Below are 16,963 nucleotides of genomic sequence, written 5' to 3'. Positions count from 1 at the left end.
ATTATATCTGTCCACTCATTACAAAATAATACAAAATAGCCATTTAATTTCAGCAACTTCTTAATATGTAAGAATTCTTAATTAAGAGACATAGTTGTCAAGATATGCTTTGCGAAAATAAATAAAATCAAAATGGCATTAACTAATAGTAGTAAATAAGTTTATTTCAGTATAAAGACAAAATTATCACAATCTTTAGGGTAAAATTTACATTCTAAAACTAATAAACAATATTTTTGTTTCATTATAAAAGATTACCACTTTTATATATAAATTGTAATTTTAAATTATTTTTAAATTATAAACAATAAAAGAAGAGATTCTCATTATATATATATAAATATTATTTTAATATGCATATTGCAACTTAATAATAAAAGTAGGTAATAACATTCATGTGAAACAATTTTTCTTTTAGGCTGCTGCCAAGGTGGGAGTTGAAATACCACGATTCTGTTATCATGAACGTCTTGCTGTAGCTGGAAATTGCAGGATGTGTCTTGTTGAAATAGAGAAGCAAGTTAAGGTAATAGCTATTAGGTATTTTGCTGTTCTATAACAATAGAATAGCTAAAAAAATAAAATATCAATAATTAATAGATGGTACTTGTCTTAAATCAATCTTACAGCCAGTTGCTGCGTGCGCTATGCCAGTAATGAAAGGCTGGAGAGTGAAAACCAACTCTGATCTCACACGGAAAGCTCGCGAGGGTGTTATGGAATTTCTGTTGGTTAATCATCCACTGGACTGTCCAATCTGTGACCAGGGTGGCGAGTGTGATTTACAAGATCAAAGTATGGCTTTCGGAACTGACAGAAGTAGGTTCGTTGATATTAATTTCTCTGGAAAAAGAGCAGTAGAGGATAAGGACATGGGGCCATTAATCAAGACAGTTATGACACGCTGCATACACTGCACAAGATGTATCCGATTCGCTTCGGAAGTAGCTGGTATTGACGACTTAGGAACTACAGGTCGTGGTAATGATATGCAGGTAAATTAAATATTTTATATATATTTCAAATATAATCATTCGTTTATTGCAAATATGTATCACTTAAAAAAAAAAGATAAATTGGTTTTTTGTAATTCTTGTCATAAGACTGTAGCGAGAATTTCAGATTCTTGAAATATATACATATATCAATCTATATCTAGAGACACGATAGTATCTCGGCGTTAAGACATGGCGCGATATAACATACTTTATATTTAACTATTTATTAAATAACGTTCTTAAAAATTCTATGACAATTATGTAATGATTTTAAAGGTGGGAACATATGTTGAGAAAATGTTCTTATCAGAATTGTCTGGAAATATCATCGATCTCTGTCCAGTGGGTGCATTAACTAGTAAGCCATATGCGTTTGTTGCTCGCCCCTGGGAGACACGTCGTACTGACAGTATTGATGTTCATGATGCTGTTGGTAGCAATATAGTTATCTCTCACAGAACTGGAGAGGTTCTAAGAATACTACCAAGAGTAAATGAGGTAAATACCTTTAATATACATGTGTGTGTATGTGTGTGTGCGTGCGTGCGTTCGTGCGTGCGTGCCTGCGTGCGTATATTTACAATAAAGAACATAAAAGATATTTAATATTGTGTTACACTATAATAATTAATGATGATAATTTTTCTAGGAGGTAAACGAGGAATGGCTCTCGGACAAAGCTCGTTTTTCATACGATGGACTCAAAAGGCAAAGGCTTATTACTCCAATGATGAAGATCAATGGAAAATTAGAAGCTGTGGATTGGGAAGATGCACTTGTTGCTGGTAGGATTGATTAGTATTTATTACGCATATTTTTTTTTTTTTTATAAATGCACTTAACAGATCCGTCATGTTTCGTATATAATAAAATCGTCGAATAACATTCAGTTCTCTATATTGATTAGCTGCTAGACCTCTAGCGAATATACCAGCGGACAAATGCGCCGCGATTGCTGGGAAATTGGCAGACGCGGAAGCCCTTATTGCTATGAAAGATTTAGTGAACAAATTGGGCAGCGAGGGACTAGCTACGGAACAATGCTTCCCGAAAGATGGTTCGGGTATCGATCTCAGAAGTAGCTATCTTCTGAACAACACTATTGCTGCAGTTGAAGATGCAGATGTTGTAATACTAATCGGTACAAATCCAAGATATGAAGCACCACTAATAAACACACGTCTTAGAAAGGGCTATCTACATGGTGAACAAACAATTGCTCTCATTGGCCCGGATATAGACCTGACATATGAACATGAGGTATAATCAATTTTTATCTATTTTAGAAAACCGATATACAGAATATTTTACAAAATGTAATTTTTTTTATATAGCATTTAGGAGAGTCTTTTGATATAATAACAAAATTACAAAACGGTTCACATTCTTTCTGTGCGACTCTGAAAGAGGCTAAAAAACCACTCGTTATCTTGGGCGCCGATCAGCTAACTCGACAGGATGGAGCTAAAATTCTCTATGAAACGCAAGCATTAGCGAAGGCTTTAGGAGATAACTCAAAAGTGAGCCACTGACTTTTTTTATATAGTAATCTTATAGAAATTATATTAATTGTATATTTTGCCTTAGGCTCCCCAGGATTGGAAGATTTTGAACATACTGCATACAAATGCATCTCAAGTCGCCGCCTTAGATATCGGTTATGGTTCGACTGTAGAAGAAATTAAGGAACAACAACCAAAAATTCTGTTTCTTTTGGGTGCTGATGACGCAAATATTAAGAAGGAAGATTTTCCAAACACATTTATCATTTATATAGGCATGTATATCCTAAAGATATATGTAAAGTTAATTGTATTTATATTCTAATATCAAATTAAAAATGATTCATTTGATTCAATTGAATATTATTTATGATTCTAGGAAGTCATGGTGATGCTGGAGCAGCCATTGCGGATGTTATACTAGCTGGAGCTGCATACACTGAAAAAGTCGCAAGTTACGTTAATACAGAAGGTCGCTCCCAACAAACGTGCGCAGCAATTACGCCACCTGGCTTAGCACGACCAGATTGGAAAATTATTCGCGCTCTTTCTGAAGTAAATAAATTTGTATAGCAAAATCTTGTGTTGCCTGTTAAGTAATTAAGTTAAGATACGAAATATCGCATATATTTTTGTTAAATTTGTAGCTGACTGGAGTTACTTTGCCCTATGATAATCTGAATGACGTAAGATCCAGGCTTGAAGAGGTTGCGCCTCATCTGGTCAGATATGGCAATGTTGAGCCAGCTAATTTCTTTAAGCAAGCTTTGGAAATAGCTAAGGTTTGTATCTTGTGTGTGATTGGATAAATATTTTAAATTCAAAATAATATTATTTTTACATATTGTTTGTTATGTACATTAGCATCAGTCTGGAGGATCATTTTCATCAGATCCTGTGGAGATCAAACATAAGACATTGGATCAGTTCTTCATGACTGACGTAGTGTCACGAGCGTCTTTAACCATGGCAAAGTGCGTTCAAGCAGTCATGAAACAACGACAAAGTGCAGTGTAAATCTGTATCTGATATTGCATTGGATAAAAAATTCTCATCTGCTAGTTATTTGATATTATTGGCTAGATATTACAATCCCGCAGCCAATGACAAAAGAATTCCAGATACATAAAAAAAAGCATTAAGATGTATCTATAGAGTTCTATTATACTGTATATTAAATTATTTAAAATAGGAATTTACAAATGTTGTCCCTGTTAGTCCTATTAATTGTACATTTATTATTTAGAATAAATTATTTAAAATAAATATAATAGAAATATATTTCCTTTGGATAACTTTTTATAAACATCATAACAATTTCACTGGACATCAAATTATGTTTAACATATTGTTACGCCCGCGAAAGACACTCTTTGGCTCAAGCGGTGTCGCGTTACCTTAAGAAGATAGCAGCGAAGCGTGTCTTGTCAATAAGAGAGAGTTCGATTTAGATTTTGACGGATAAAGATTCTCTGTGTGGACGCGCGCTTTCTTCTTGAATAAAATGAGTTCTTTTATAACAAGTATACTCTTTCCATGCGTGCATCACATTTCTCTCCGCGTATTCCTGCGTGCGTGTGCGTGTGGTACAAGAACGATGCGGCGGACATGACAATATGTAGGAATGATTGGCATAAATTTCTTCAGTTCAAATGTAATCTGCTTTTACAATTATATTTTTTATAAATTTTCTGTTTTATTAGAATATATATTAAAACATAGTTATTACATAAACTTAGAATGAAATTATATAGTCCAATTTACTTAAAATATCTATTCATTAAATCGAATTTATACATTTTAGCTTCTAGAGACTGAACATCCATTTATACAATTATGTGTATGTATTTGTGTACACATTTGCAAGTATTCGAATATATACTTGCAATGTGCAAATATTATATATACACATATCTGTATATATATTTTGTTTATTTATGACATTAAGTAAAATCTTACAAAATGTGAAAAAGAAAAGACTTACAGGTAAAAGAATTCTGTTATTAATTTATTTGAAAGAATATCAATTAAAGTGTCTTAATTACTTGATTCTGGTTGATCATCTGTGTCAAGTTCACCTGAACTTTCATCGGATTCAATCTAAAAAGAGAGAAGATACTTATTTTGTTTATCATATATGAAGAACAGCTTTATAGCAACATACCTTATCCCCTAATTCAATTAATCTTTCTTTGTACAGTGTAATTTTACTATCTTGATCTGTTAAGAGTTCTAAAAGAGCTTCTTGATCTTTCTTCAATTTTTCAAGCTCATCAATCTTCAATTTCAATTGAGATTCCAAATCTGATTCCTTATTTTCTTTGTCTTTCTCATTGTATTGTTGCATTATGTGCATATATTTCGCTAAACGATTTTCTAAATCTGCAACCATTGTTTTATACGTTTGCAATTCCTTTTCCAAATCTAGATTATTACTAGAAGTGCTTGTTTCTTTTCCATCTCCTATATTAGCTTGTGTAGCTCGAAGAACTAAATTTTGATCTCGTAGATGACTAACAGTTGAGCGAAGTTCTTGTACTTGTGCCTACAAAAATGTTAAAAAGTTTTTTTAATGTATTCTATAAATTTGTATTTTTCTAAAAAAAAAATTTAGTTTCCTACCTCAAATTCTTGTTTCTCTTTCGTAAGAAAATTAATAGTTTGATTTAGCCTTTGAATTTGTATATCCTGCTCTCTAATAAGATCTTTGTATTGTGAAATTAATGTATTATCAGGTAAATTCATTACAGATAATTGATTCTTGTTCTCATTATTAGCATCTATCACCGATTTTATTATAACACCTAAAAAAAAAAGAAAACTTATTTGCGTTTCAAAAATTTGACAATATTAATTTTTTTTTATGATTGTAAAAAATTTGAATGACGTATCTAAGTACCTTCCAAACTTTTTAACAACCTGCAAAATTCATGATCCAATAAAAGTTCCGACGGATTCTTAGCTGAAGGCTGTGGATGTTTTAGTGTTCGGGAATATATCTCGTGTCTAGCAATACCACCGATTGCATCTTGAAACTTTTCCCAACCTATTCTATTCTCTATTAAATTGCATACTTTTTCCTGTAAAATAATATAGATAAGTTTATTAGTTGCACATTATTCACTTTATATATCGGATTTGTACAAATATTGGTAGTATTTACTTTTGTGTAAGTAGGAACGCTATCATCATTGAAATGTACGCAAATACCGATAAGCAAAGCGCACATACTCTGCAGTAAGGTCTCTTGTAAATCATCGTTATTTTCTTGTGATGACAAAAGAGCTGTTAAATATGCTACTGAGGAATCGATAGCCAGGAATGATTTTACAGCAAGTGGACAGTACGAGGTCCATCGACAAAGCAGAATCAGCAGGCCCAATTTACATTGCGTTTTGTTACCCTGCTGTAATAACATAACACACTGTTGCATAAGCGTCACTGGTGGTTTCCCAATATTGGTTGCAAGAAGTACTCTTAAAAGTTGTTCCTTTTGACTTATGTTCTCGATCAGAGCGTGAGATAACGCCACAGCGGAGAACCAATTTGACAAAGAATCTATAGAGAATAATCCGCCACACAATAACTGTCCTAACAACAGATATACGCGAAATAGTCGTATTATTTCACAGTTTAGTCAAAAATGTTGATCTAGAATCGAAGGTATGTTTTTACATTATACATTTATAAAAGAGATTATGAACCTGTAGTTAGTGATGGTGCCTCGTTGCCCTGTGGTAATAAAGTTTGAACTAACTGCGTCTGTCCTACCTCATTCTTGTACAGGAAGCATTGAAAGCAATATAATACTGAACATCGCAAAACAAATGGTTGTTTTTCATTCACCATGGACATTAATAAGACAACAATAGCTGGCCTATAATATACTTATATGTAATTTGTAAGTCTTTTATTATTCTGAAAAATATGTGTGCGATAGAAAATGGATGAGATTAACATGTATCTAAGATATACCTTGGAGGAGTGCTTGGTGCCATAACACCTGCCAAAAATTCTTGATTACTAGCATTCCCTCTTATTACTTCTGCTACAGTATTAATAGTCTCTGTTAATACATCCGCTGGTACGCCGCTAGCCATCAATATATCACACAAAGCTTGCAATAATCCGCACGCTCTCATAGTTCGTTGACAAGCTGCGACTGCCTTCATATATATAATTGTTTAGTTATTAATTAAAGATAATATACAGACATTGGAAATTTTATATAGTGCCACATTATTTTTTACCTGAGCAGGAGCACTCGGTGCTACTAGCGCTCGTACAACTTGTACCATGCAATGAACATTAGAAACTTTCTGGGGACTCCATCCACCAAGATTATTATCCTCCATTTCATTAGGAATTTGAAACATTGGTGTTAATTTCTGAATATAGCTACCTGCATAATGCAACACAAAAATTATTATAAAACGGTAAGATTTAGAATTATTATAAAAATTGTCGGAAAGATCTAATTGTAAATATATTACCTTCTTTAAAGAAGTTTTGGTTACTAACATTTCCTCTGAGAAGATTTAACATTAATAGAAGGCAATCTTCCACAACAATACCACCATCTGCATTACCCTCTTGCTCGATGACATCAAATATGCGATCAAATGCATTTTCAAACGCTACTATTTTTTGTATGTTAGCATTTCCTTTTGTTAATTGGATGAGCAGCAACAAGACCTGTATAAATAATGTATTATAAACAAAGCATTCTCATTATATTCCTTAAGCTCGTTATATTTCTTACTAATAAATTTAGCTTACATCATTACGTATAACTTCTCTGCTATCACTCAGTAAATCCATCAATTTAGAGACACCCATAGGACTGACCAAGATTATTTCCTGAATATCTTTAGACCTGTTTGCCAATAAATGTGTCAGTAACTTCAGTGCCGGCCATCTGACACGAAAGTCAAACTCTTCAAGAAATGCCAGCACCAAACCAACGCTATCCGAATGCTTGATAAATATTTCTGTAAATTGTTCCCCTATTTTGTTTTGGGGACCGTGTTTATCCACTAAAATAATACAAAGAGATTAGATATAAAATTGATATAAAAATAAATTCAAGATATGTTCTCTGTGACTGAAGTACGTGCTTGTCATATTTAAAATAAGATAAATATAATCTTAGTTTACACCATTTATTTAATGTACCAACTTTCTATTAAATTATCTTAATTTCAGTAATGCATAAACATATGCACAATACATGTATTTTAATGATTACCTTGATGTATATTGTATCATCTTAATATATTTTTTGAACGTACTAGTGAAATTAAGATAATTTAATAGACAATTATTAATTTGAGTATATTTAAATGACGATGTAAAAGAAGTCTTAAATAATCATGTACAATTAGGTTATACATTTAACAAAAACAAGCTAGAAAGTTTTAGTGCAGTCCAATGCAACAAGAATAGTCGTTTAATCTTACCCTCCTCATCAAATATTTCAGGATTTGTTATATTGCAGAGAGTATCCAAGGCTAAGCCGATTATCTCACAATCCGTTCTGTCCATCTCCAACACTTGCCTCAATGCATCCATTCCTTGAGCACCCACTTCCACACGGAATGTACGAGACATTGCCTTGAGCGCACGGCAAGCATCTCTTCTGTCATCAAGCAGACTAGAAGATTGCAACCTATCTACTAATCTCTCCACCTATATCAAAACATACAAATATTGTAAGAGCAACAGCTTCGCATTGCAAGCTATTTAGTTTACCGACAGAAAGCTTTATTAATAATTAGCAACAACGTAATCACATAGAATGCATAGCATTTATTTAAAACATAGGGAAGTAACTTTCAGCGTGTGAAACATATATTTATTGGTTTCACTCACTGTATCGGCGCCCGTTGATTGTGTACCAGCGGGGGCGGTTCCTAAGACGGATTTCAGACTGCTTTTAAAATATTCCATTTCTTTCTCTACTTCTCGAGCTTTCCACTTGTCAATGTAAATTATACGTTACACGTCGACATTTTAAATCCAAGAGATGCCCCGATTACCTCGATGTGCTGCTTACGCGCTTCTCCTGAAAAACCCTGAAGCTTGAAGCGCCATGAAAGTGAATAGAGTTAAAACATTGGCTGCGTTCAGCGGTTTAACAGTTGAGTGAGCACTCGCTGCTATTGATGTATTCTTCTAGATCTAAAATGCTGATTGGATGATCTGAAAGAATACGTGAGCGCTCACTCAACTGTTGAGTTCGTTGAACACAGCTATTGAACACGTTGAACAGGTGGAGTAAGTGCTGTAGGTAGAAATTGATTTACCTATTTTAGTGTTTTATAAATAATTTAATTCTTTTAAAGTTATGAAGTTATCGTGACAATAAAGGATATGTAATTAAAAGGGTTAAAAGGTTTAAATTATTTATTAACATTGAAAATATATAAATTGATTTGCATTCAATTGCACTCAATGTGCATCAATATTGCACTAATTTTTTTAGTGAAAAAATTTGCTATAAAAGAGTTTTTATTGGATTTGATTTAATGGAATTGATCAATCGTATCTGTCGTCATGCGAAATAACAGTGTGATTGGTCAATTCCAAAGCCGATTGGCATTCATCAGCATCGCAGCCGTGGCAAGATTCTAATTCAGCTAACAATCCAAAATTGCATTTGTTATTCTGCTGCGATTGTTAAAATAGTCGAAATGATCCTAAATATCAATTGTGATTGGTCAATTCTGCTGAACAGCAAACTGCGATTGGTCAAGGATAGAATGACACAATAGCGTTAATAGCGTGTTTCCGAACGTACTTATATTTACCAAAAGAACAAGATCAAGAAAATTTAACCTATTATTTCATAAAGCTGAAATGTTATCTATATATATTAACGAGATGTATTGTTACCAAAATGTGCTTAAGTATTCTCGCTTGTAAATCTGTTGTATGAGAGAACGTGAAAGATTCTATCGAGATTCGCTGTCATTGTTTTCTTTCTGCAAATAAATCTGTATTGTGTCCTAAGCACATTTCTGTACTATTCTGTAGCTTTCGGCGATTAGAATTATCTGTATGCTACATATCTCCGAATTGACAAAATACTCTCGAAAATGTTGCAAAGGCCTTTAATCGTTTCACTTAAAAAAAGGTAACCATGATAACGTGACTTCGAATTATTCGCAAAATTAGATTTGTATAAATTTGATCTTATCCTTCTAAATAGAGAAAAAAATACGCATGGAATACATTTATATATTCCACAAAAAATTCATTGTATATATTTTACTTCTTATTTTTCAGCTCAACGCGCTCACAATATCTCAATGCCTGGCAAAGACGTAACTTTTCCTCCCAAAGAATACCTCTTGATTTAAAGGAGAATCATAAGAAAACCGTTACATCATTTCCACCATTGACAGAATCCATCCCGAATTTACCAAAAGCCGTTTATTCGACTGCAAAAGAGGAGCATCAAATAACGCACATTACTGTTTTACCAAATGGCTTGAAAGTTGCATCTGAAAATCGATTTGGACAATTTTGTACTATAGGTGGTAAGTTGAGTATGATTTGGATATAGCATTTTTAACTGTAGCGGATTTGCACCAACTTGGATTTTATCAATGATGTTATATGCTCTATTATTGATAGAGCATGTAACATCAACCATTAATAGAACATTAATCCTAGATTGGTGCAAATTTGTTAAAGTCAAAAATACTAATACTTGTTAGATTTGTGTGTGTAAACAGATTATTATATTATTTTAATTTTCAGTCCTTATTGATTCGGGTCCACGATATGAAGTGGCATATCCCAATGGTATCTCACACTTTCTTGAAAAGTTAGCATTTGGTGTAAGATTCTTTCATTATAAGTATTATTAATATTGTAGCATATAATAAGTACCAAAGATTATTGATTTGTACACACACACACACACATATACATACACACACTTGTATAATTTATTCAATAATTTATACCTATTAATAGATATTCTATATTCTATTATTCATGATCTTTCGTGTCAAATATATACAAAATTATACTGTATTAATTGTTACAGTCTACAAACACATTTGACAGTAAGGATAAGATAATGTTGGCATTAGAAAAGCATGGTGGTATATGTGACTGTCAAGCATCTCGCGACACATTTGTCTATGCAGCATCGGCAGAACGTCGCGGATTAGATATAGTAACTCAAGTTCTGAGTGATATTGTCTTAAGACCTCAAATTACAGAGGAAGAAGTAAGTATAATGTATAATATTTTACAAAAAAAGTATTGTATCATATTATTTAATTAATTATATATCATTAGTAACAAACTCTGAAACATTTGTCTTATATGTGAATATATATATATATGTACGAAAATAAATTGTTTCTAGGTACAAATAGCTAAACAAACAGTACATTTTGAATTGGAATCTTTACATACCAGGCCAGAACAAGAGCCTATATTAATGGACATGATTCATTCTGTGAGTTTAAAGTAATAGTTTTTTAAATACATCCTAGTGAAATTATAAGTGTATTTTCTTATTGTAAAGGAAAAAAAGATGTAATTATATGGATATATTATATTGGTAGGCTGCGTATAAGCAAAACACATTAGGTTTACCCAAGATCTGTCCAGAAAAGAATATTGAAAAGATTGATAGGAAAACTTTACACACATATCTCAAGCATCATTATGTACCAAATAGAATGGTAGTTGCTGGAGTTGGTGTTGAACATGATGACCTAGTCCACGCCGTTACTAAGTAATAGCCATAAATTTCTACATAACAAATTTATTTAATCAAGTAATTTAATGCTTATAAATTTATTTAAAAATATATTTATAAGACTTTAAGTAATTTATAAATATTTTATAAGATAGTAGATTTTTTAGTATAAGATTTTAATATCATTTTTATGTAATATATTGTTATCCGCAATATATTGATATAGTTATAAACATTTTTTGAAATTTTTTGTTTTTGTTATATAATAATAATATCTTTGATTTAGATATTTTGTAGATCAAGAACCTATCTGGGAGGAACAACCTGATCTTATTTACCCAAATAATGCAAATACTGTCGATACGTCCATCGCACAATATAGTGGAGGATATGTTTTGGTATGATCACTCATATAAAGTATATTAAAATAATTTTATTTTTGTTATAGAATTGAAGAAGTTAAATAATAATTGGTATGTGTTGTCTTTAATAGGAGGAATGTAATGTGCCAATTTACGCTGGACCCAGTGGCTTGCCTGAATTATCACACATTGTAATAGGTTTAGAAGGCTGTTCTCATCAAGATCCAGATTTTGTTGCTATGTGTGTACTAAATATGATGATGGGAGGCGGTGGCAGTTTTAGCGCTGGTGGTCCTGGAAAGGGCATGTACACGCGTTTGTATACCAATGTATTGAATAGGTAAGATTTATGTTATTATTTATGTTTTATAAAGAAAGAGGTTTTTATATAATATAAAATAATTATATCTTTTCATTATATATATTTTTTATATCTTTTCCTATTAACTGGTAATTAAAATGTTACGATAAAAAAGTAAATTTGTGATTTATATTCATACAGACATATACAAATAATAGATTTATCATATTTGCACTTTTTGAAATTTTTAATTGAGAATACTATATCGAGAAAATTATATTGTAGGTATCATTGGTTATACAGTGCAACTGCATACAATCATGCTTATGCAGACACTGGTCTATTTTGTATTCACGCTTCATGCACACCGTCTCATGTGAAGGATATGGTGGAAGTAATTGTACACGAGATGGTCACCATGACAAGCGGAATCTCTGATAACGAATTAGCAGTATGATATTGACATTTTTGAATCATTTATTAATATTAATCGTATTTTATACATATATTGATTATATTTTGGAATTTTATCTTTTGTGTAGAGAGCCAAGAAACAATTGCAATCGATGCTGCTTATGAATCTAGAACAACGGCCTGTTGTATTTGAAGACATTGGTAGACAAGTCCTAGCGACTGGTACTAGGAAACGGCCAGAATACTTCATACAAGCTATTGGTAAATTCTGTAAAGTTCATTACAATTTAATAACAAAATTCCAGTTCTTATAATATTTACAAAAAAATATAATACTTGCAGATGGAATATCTAAGGATGACATCAACAGAGTAGCGCGACGTTTATTGAAATCAGCACCTTGCTTAGCGGCACGCGGCGAAGTGAAGGCTGTACCTTCCATAACGGATGTTCAAAACGGCTTGCTTGACGCGCAAGGTCGGTTACCTGGTTCTCGTAGCAGATTATCACTTTTTCGTTAAAATCATGCATAAGATATTCCAGTCTTCTCATCTTAAATAAATGTGACTTATTCATATCCAGTTGTATATTAATGAGAAACACCGAACACATTCAAATTTTAAATTAAGTTAAATCTTGAAAATACAATACGCGGAATTAACTGAATACCAAAATAACTGAATTTTATTATTATATTATTAATTAAAATTGTATATTAAAAAAAAAGTATTATCGAAGATTTTAAATAATATATAATATGCAAAATATTCCTTATGTATATTAGATTTTGTATATGTATGAAAATGAAAAAAAATTAATAAATTAGACATACAAAATAATTCGTTTGTCATTCGACAGCATGAGAGAAAGTAGACTATGCCATTAGCCAGAAGCATAATGCAAGATACACAAGAGTAATCTCGCGCTAATTACGACGTTATGTTCAATAATGGATCTTATGTGGCGAAATCGCAGATGGGTATTAAAATAATTGAAGTTTTGACCACAAAATTAAAGTTTACAAAAACCAAATTCTGATTAAGAAGTCAACTTGTATTTTGAATTATTAAAAATAAATGTTATTTGTAATTTATTTGTATAAATTATATACGCGTAATTATAATTAACAGATTCATCTTTTTTTTTTGTATAGTTTCTTTTATTCTTGATCGATTAATACACATGAATTTGTGTATACATTGAAAAGACGATCCTGAACGAACGATTACACTTCTGCTTCCTCCAAGGTCTTGAGGAAAGATATCTTCTTTTGGGCAACGCGATTTTTCCTCTCGGACAGTGACAATTTCGCGCGATTCCATCTCTTCTTGATAACTGGCTTCTCCCTTGTGACTTTCGTGTGTTCAGGATTAGCTCTGATGGCTTCATGGGCCTTTTTGTATATATTCTCGATCTATTAAAAAAAAATGTTTTTTTATATTATCTCAATTACCTATATTCATGTAATAGCATGTATATATGTAACATAGGTTTATTTTAATAAACGCATTCATATATGCATTTACCATTTAACAACCAATGAAAATTATTATTGTCCAATCGCGACGCTACATAGACTTGAATAGTCTAAACAGCAATTTTTAATTGGACGTATGTATTAAAGTTATAGATATATTCACTATTGCATTGCAATTACTTACATCATTCGCGGAGATGCCATTCTTAATATATTGTGAAAACTGCCTCTTGAAAGCTTCATCATCCTCTTCTTCTAAAGTTCTCATATAGTTTGCAACATGTTGAGCGAATATGTGTTGTCGATGCACATCTGCATTGAACGTTTTTGATTCGCCATCATAGCCAGGGAATCTCTTGGTACTATAAAACACGAAGTTATTCAAGCGCAATTCAACTGAAATAATAAATTATGTATTTTTGAAAAATCATATTAAAATAGTAATCTTATTTTGAAATTTTACAGCAATCATTGTATCAAATACAAAAAAGACAAAAATAAATTTCAAAACTTAAATGATACACATGTCATAAATTAACATGTGCATTTACATATGTGTATCAAGCAATTGTACAGAACTGATTTGACATTATATAACTATTTTATTTGATTTTATTTATAAGAATAAAAAGTGTGATTTGAAGTTTAAATTATCAAATTAATAAAACAGTAAATATTAAAATATACTAACCCTAGTTTCTTAAAAAACTATTTTAAAAATTCCATGTTTCATTACAATAATCGATATTAATTCATACAAATATTCGATAGATTTTGCTATTGGGATATATAACAAGAAACAATCATATTCTCTTCATAGAAACATCAAAGCAAGCTAAATTTCAAATATTGTACAAATATATATATTTAAAAAATAACAAGAGCACTTAAGATTTTTTACCTATGAGGGATATTGAGACCACCATCAACCGCGCCTTTCATAGCACCGAAAACTCGGGCGCCCGTCGTGGTACGCATTAATCCAGTGTCCAGGTAACATCTAAATGCACCTGGGCCATCATCCAATTCCTCGACATTGTACTCATCGCCAGTCACTTCTGTAGTACCCACATATAAAGAGTCCAATCCCAGCTTCTTAAGAAGCTATAAAAAAAATTTTATATTTGATTAGAATTGTTGATATTATTTTATACAAGTATTTGCTTGTTTTTGCTAATCAGGATACACAACAGGGAACAAATCGTGTTTTCTTCATAGAAACATCAAAGCGAGCTGAGTAGATCATCATGTTAGTAATATATAAAAAAGAAGGAAAGAGAAAAAAAGATTACTTACTCTCCTAGCCAGGAGCAAACCGGTGCAATAAGCAGATGCATAGTTGGTAAGACCAACTTTAACTCCATATTTAGGAAGTTCATGGCTGTAAGCAGCACATACAATCCTATCCCCTTCAATTCTTGAGTAGGCAACCTTGTGTAATAGATGCCATTAATCATTAATTACAATTATCTTTACATAAATTTAATATATATTACATAAAAATTATAACTGTAAAATGCTATTTCCAACCAATCTTTGTTCAATTGTAATTGAATTTAAGTATATTATTTCAAATTACCTGGCATGTAATATCCTTGTTGGATAAACGTACAATCAACCTATACTTAGGTGTATTGTACTTGTTCTTGTCCTGAATAGTCAGCCGCTTACGAGCATAATAATCAGTCTTTCCTTCGCGACGCCTCTTGAACTTAACTTGGTACCGTTTGAAGTACTGTTTATTCTTGACTACTTTGACAAAACCCTATAAAAGATCATGTAACTGTTAAAACAAGAATAAAGATCAAATGTTTCAAGTTGTTTCTCTACTGTATTCAGAATAAGTCAACAGGGTAAAAAGGTTTTCTTTTCATTTCTGTATCAAAGTGAGCTGAAGATTTCATCATAGAAAATTTATGTATGTTCAATATATTCATACTATTTTTTATCTCTCTCTAATATATTTGCAGTGTAATTAAATTAAAATAAAATTCAGTATTATGTTCATAATTAATCTTAGGCCTGTTCTTTATAACTTCTTGCATAAATCATCTCTTTTTTTTTTTCAATATGGAGAGAAAAAGAGGAAAAATCGATACTCCAAATTCAGATAAAAAAAAGTTCCAATTATATGTGAAAATATAGGCCTGTATATTCAGAACGCGCTTTTATCTCTAAAAATATAAAAATGTGATCTTTAAATATGAATATTTAAGATATATCATATTTTTAGATAAATAATATTAACTCTGCATATATAAAAACCATGCCGATTTTTCGATAGGCGTTTGTTCTAACAGTTTTAACCATGCGGCAAGTGAATCTTTCCGGAAAATAAGCATCTCGCTTTCTCGTTGGTTTTCAATTAATTATTTGTGTATATTACAGTTTATTTTATCAAATAAACGTTATATTGAAAAGAAAAAAGTAACTTACCATTACTTAAAATTATATGAAAAACCTAATTCCCGAAACAATCCGCACGGCAACGAAGGTGGAACAGAAAGAATGGAGCAGGGAAGATCAAGGAAAATGTAACAAAATGGCGTATGATTGGACACTCCGACACTCTCTCAATCTCTATATCTTCGATATAGCGATATTAGCGACAATCGGAGTCAACGGAGGTCGGGAGTAACAAAGTGATAAGTAAAATTGGCGCCATAAATTAAAAATTCATAAAATCACGTAATCATATATGTAAATCATTAATCATTCAATCAGTAATTAAAAATTCAAAATGTTGCTTCTAGCAATTAAAAAACTTGGAATTACTTCTAATATTAATATTTGCTACATAAATATGGCAGTAATTAATGTACTAAACATTAGGAATTAATTCTTAAAAACCATGCATTTGTTACAGCTTATTTTTGTGATTTTTACTTTATTCATTATTTGTACATACATATTTTATTATCTGCTGTGTATACAGTTGTAGAATTATACAAATTGTACTTTTGCCTCAATTATGTTTAATAATTCAAGATTGTATTGCATATTAAACGTATTGTACATACATCAAATGTGACATAAAGACGTTATAAAATTATCTAGTTGAATAACTTAAAAAAATATCTCACATGAATTGCAATAATAATATGAATGTCTACACCTTTTTCGCGAATTTGTGTATAGAATGCATCACTGACATATCATCTCGTTCTACTAACCATTGCTTGAGAAG

General features: G+C 31.5%; 4 protein-coding genes across 7 annotated transcripts in view; 2 read left to right on the top strand and 2 right to left on the bottom strand.

The window, feature by feature from the left end:
- The window catches only part of LOC108750183 (NADH-ubiquinone oxidoreductase 75 kDa subunit, mitochondrial), a 4,897-nt gene extending 1,166 nt beyond the window's left edge, over positions 1-3,731 (top strand). The window contains exons 3-12 of one of the 2 annotated variants that reach the window (XM_018489478.1): positions 419-526; positions 630-995; positions 1,275-1,496; positions 1,648-1,783; positions 1,906-2,258; positions 2,333-2,518; positions 2,586-2,775; positions 2,880-3,055; positions 3,148-3,282; positions 3,365-3,731. In XM_018489478.1, coding sequence (XP_018344980.1) covers positions 419-526; positions 630-995; positions 1,275-1,496; positions 1,648-1,783; positions 1,906-2,258; positions 2,333-2,518; positions 2,586-2,775; positions 2,880-3,055; positions 3,148-3,282; positions 3,365-3,517 — 2,025 coding nt within the window. In that variant the 3' untranslated portion in view covers positions 3,518-3,731. The remainder of the gene's footprint in view (positions 1-418; positions 527-629; positions 996-1,274; positions 1,497-1,647; positions 1,784-1,905; positions 2,259-2,332; positions 2,519-2,585; positions 2,776-2,879; positions 3,056-3,147; positions 3,283-3,364) is intronic. The other variant, XM_018489479.1, reaches the window with a different exon arrangement.
- Positions 3,732-3,768: 37 nt separating this feature from the next.
- Positions 3,769-8,586, bottom strand: LOC108750182 (general vesicular transport factor p115). Of its 2 annotated transcripts, none has more exons than XM_018489476.1 (13): positions 8,372-8,586; positions 7,960-8,188; positions 7,280-7,536; positions 6,994-7,195; positions 6,751-6,902; positions 6,476-6,666; positions 6,205-6,377; positions 5,664-6,091; positions 5,400-5,580; positions 5,123-5,304; positions 4,665-5,045; positions 4,546-4,600; positions 3,769-4,162 (listed from the first exon to the last, which is right to left on the bottom strand). In XM_018489476.1, the coding sequence occupies exons 1-13, from the start codon at positions 8,447-8,449 to the stop codon at positions 4,149-4,151; spliced, it is 2,523 nt and encodes an 840-aa protein (XP_018344978.1). In that variant the 5' UTR covers positions 8,450-8,586; the 3' UTR covers positions 3,769-4,148. The 2 variants fall into 2 exon arrangements, with proteins under 2 accessions (XP_018344978.1, XP_018344979.1); XM_018489477.1 differs by having other exon boundaries at positions 3,769-4,159.
- A 576-nt stretch (positions 8,587-9,162) lies between these two features.
- Positions 9,163-13,319, top strand: LOC108750184 (mitochondrial-processing peptidase subunit alpha). Of its 2 annotated transcripts, XM_018489482.1 has the most exons (12): positions 9,163-9,635; positions 9,788-10,041; positions 10,265-10,344; positions 10,557-10,742; positions 10,884-10,976; positions 11,086-11,258; positions 11,509-11,620; positions 11,716-11,924; positions 12,171-12,336; positions 12,428-12,560; positions 12,642-12,776; positions 13,158-13,319. In XM_018489482.1, the coding sequence occupies exons 1-12, from the start codon at positions 9,598-9,600 to the stop codon at positions 13,160-13,162; spliced, it is 1,584 nt and encodes a 527-aa protein (XP_018344984.1). In that variant the 5' UTR covers positions 9,163-9,597; the 3' UTR covers positions 13,163-13,319. The 2 variants fall into 2 exon arrangements, with proteins under 2 accessions (XP_018344984.1, XP_018344983.1); XM_018489481.1 differs by lacking the exon at positions 13,158-13,319 and having other exon boundaries at positions 9,305-9,635; positions 12,642-12,965.
- Positions 13,320-13,423: 104 nt separating this feature from the next.
- Positions 13,424-16,963, bottom strand: part of LOC108750185 (PMS1 protein homolog 1) — a 7,466-nt gene continuing 3,926 nt past the window's right edge. The window contains 5 exon segments of the mRNA XM_018489483.1: positions 13,424-13,713; positions 13,961-14,138; positions 14,678-14,880; positions 15,073-15,207; positions 15,356-15,541. Of these exon segments, the coding sequence (XP_018344985.1) occupies positions 13,525-13,713; positions 13,961-14,138; positions 14,678-14,880; positions 15,073-15,207; positions 15,356-15,541 (891 nt within the window). The 3' untranslated portion in view covers positions 13,424-13,524.

This window comes from Trachymyrmex septentrionalis, unplaced genomic scaffold (genome assembly GCF_001594115.1).
Source record: "Trachymyrmex septentrionalis isolate Tsep2-gDNA-1 unplaced genomic scaffold, Tsep1.0 scaffold330, whole genome shotgun sequence".
Classification (NCBI taxonomy): domain Eukaryota; kingdom Metazoa; phylum Arthropoda; class Insecta; order Hymenoptera; family Formicidae; genus Trachymyrmex; species Trachymyrmex septentrionalis.
Note: the sequence above shows the minus strand (reverse complement) of the source record. Positions and strands in the feature narration are given on the sequence as shown.

Bases quoted from the DNA above. Each gene is read 5' to 3' on its own strand.
- LOC108750182 (XM_018489476.1), bottom strand. From the start codon at position 8,449: ATGGAATATTTTAAAAGCAGTCTGAAATCCGTCTTAGGAACCGCCCCC. The intron at 6,903-6,993 runs GTAATATATTTA...TGCATTATGCAG, and splicing joins CCAAAACTTCTTTAAAGAAG to GTAGCTATATTCAGAAATTA. The intron at 4,601-4,664 runs GTATGTTGCTAT...CTCTCTTTTTAG, and splicing joins TAATTGAATTAGGGGATAAG to ATTGAATCCGATGAAAGTTC.
- LOC108750184 (XM_018489481.1), top strand. From the start codon at position 9,598: ATGTTGCAAAGGCCTTTAATCGTTTCACTTAAAAAAAG. The intron at 11,259-11,508 runs GTAATAGCCATA...TCTTTGATTTAG, and splicing joins CTAGTCCACGCCGTTACTAA to ATATTTTGTAGATCAAGAAC. The intron at 11,925-12,170 runs GTAAGATTTATG...ATTATATTGTAG, and splicing joins TATACCAATGTATTGAATAG to GTATCATTGGTTATACAGTG.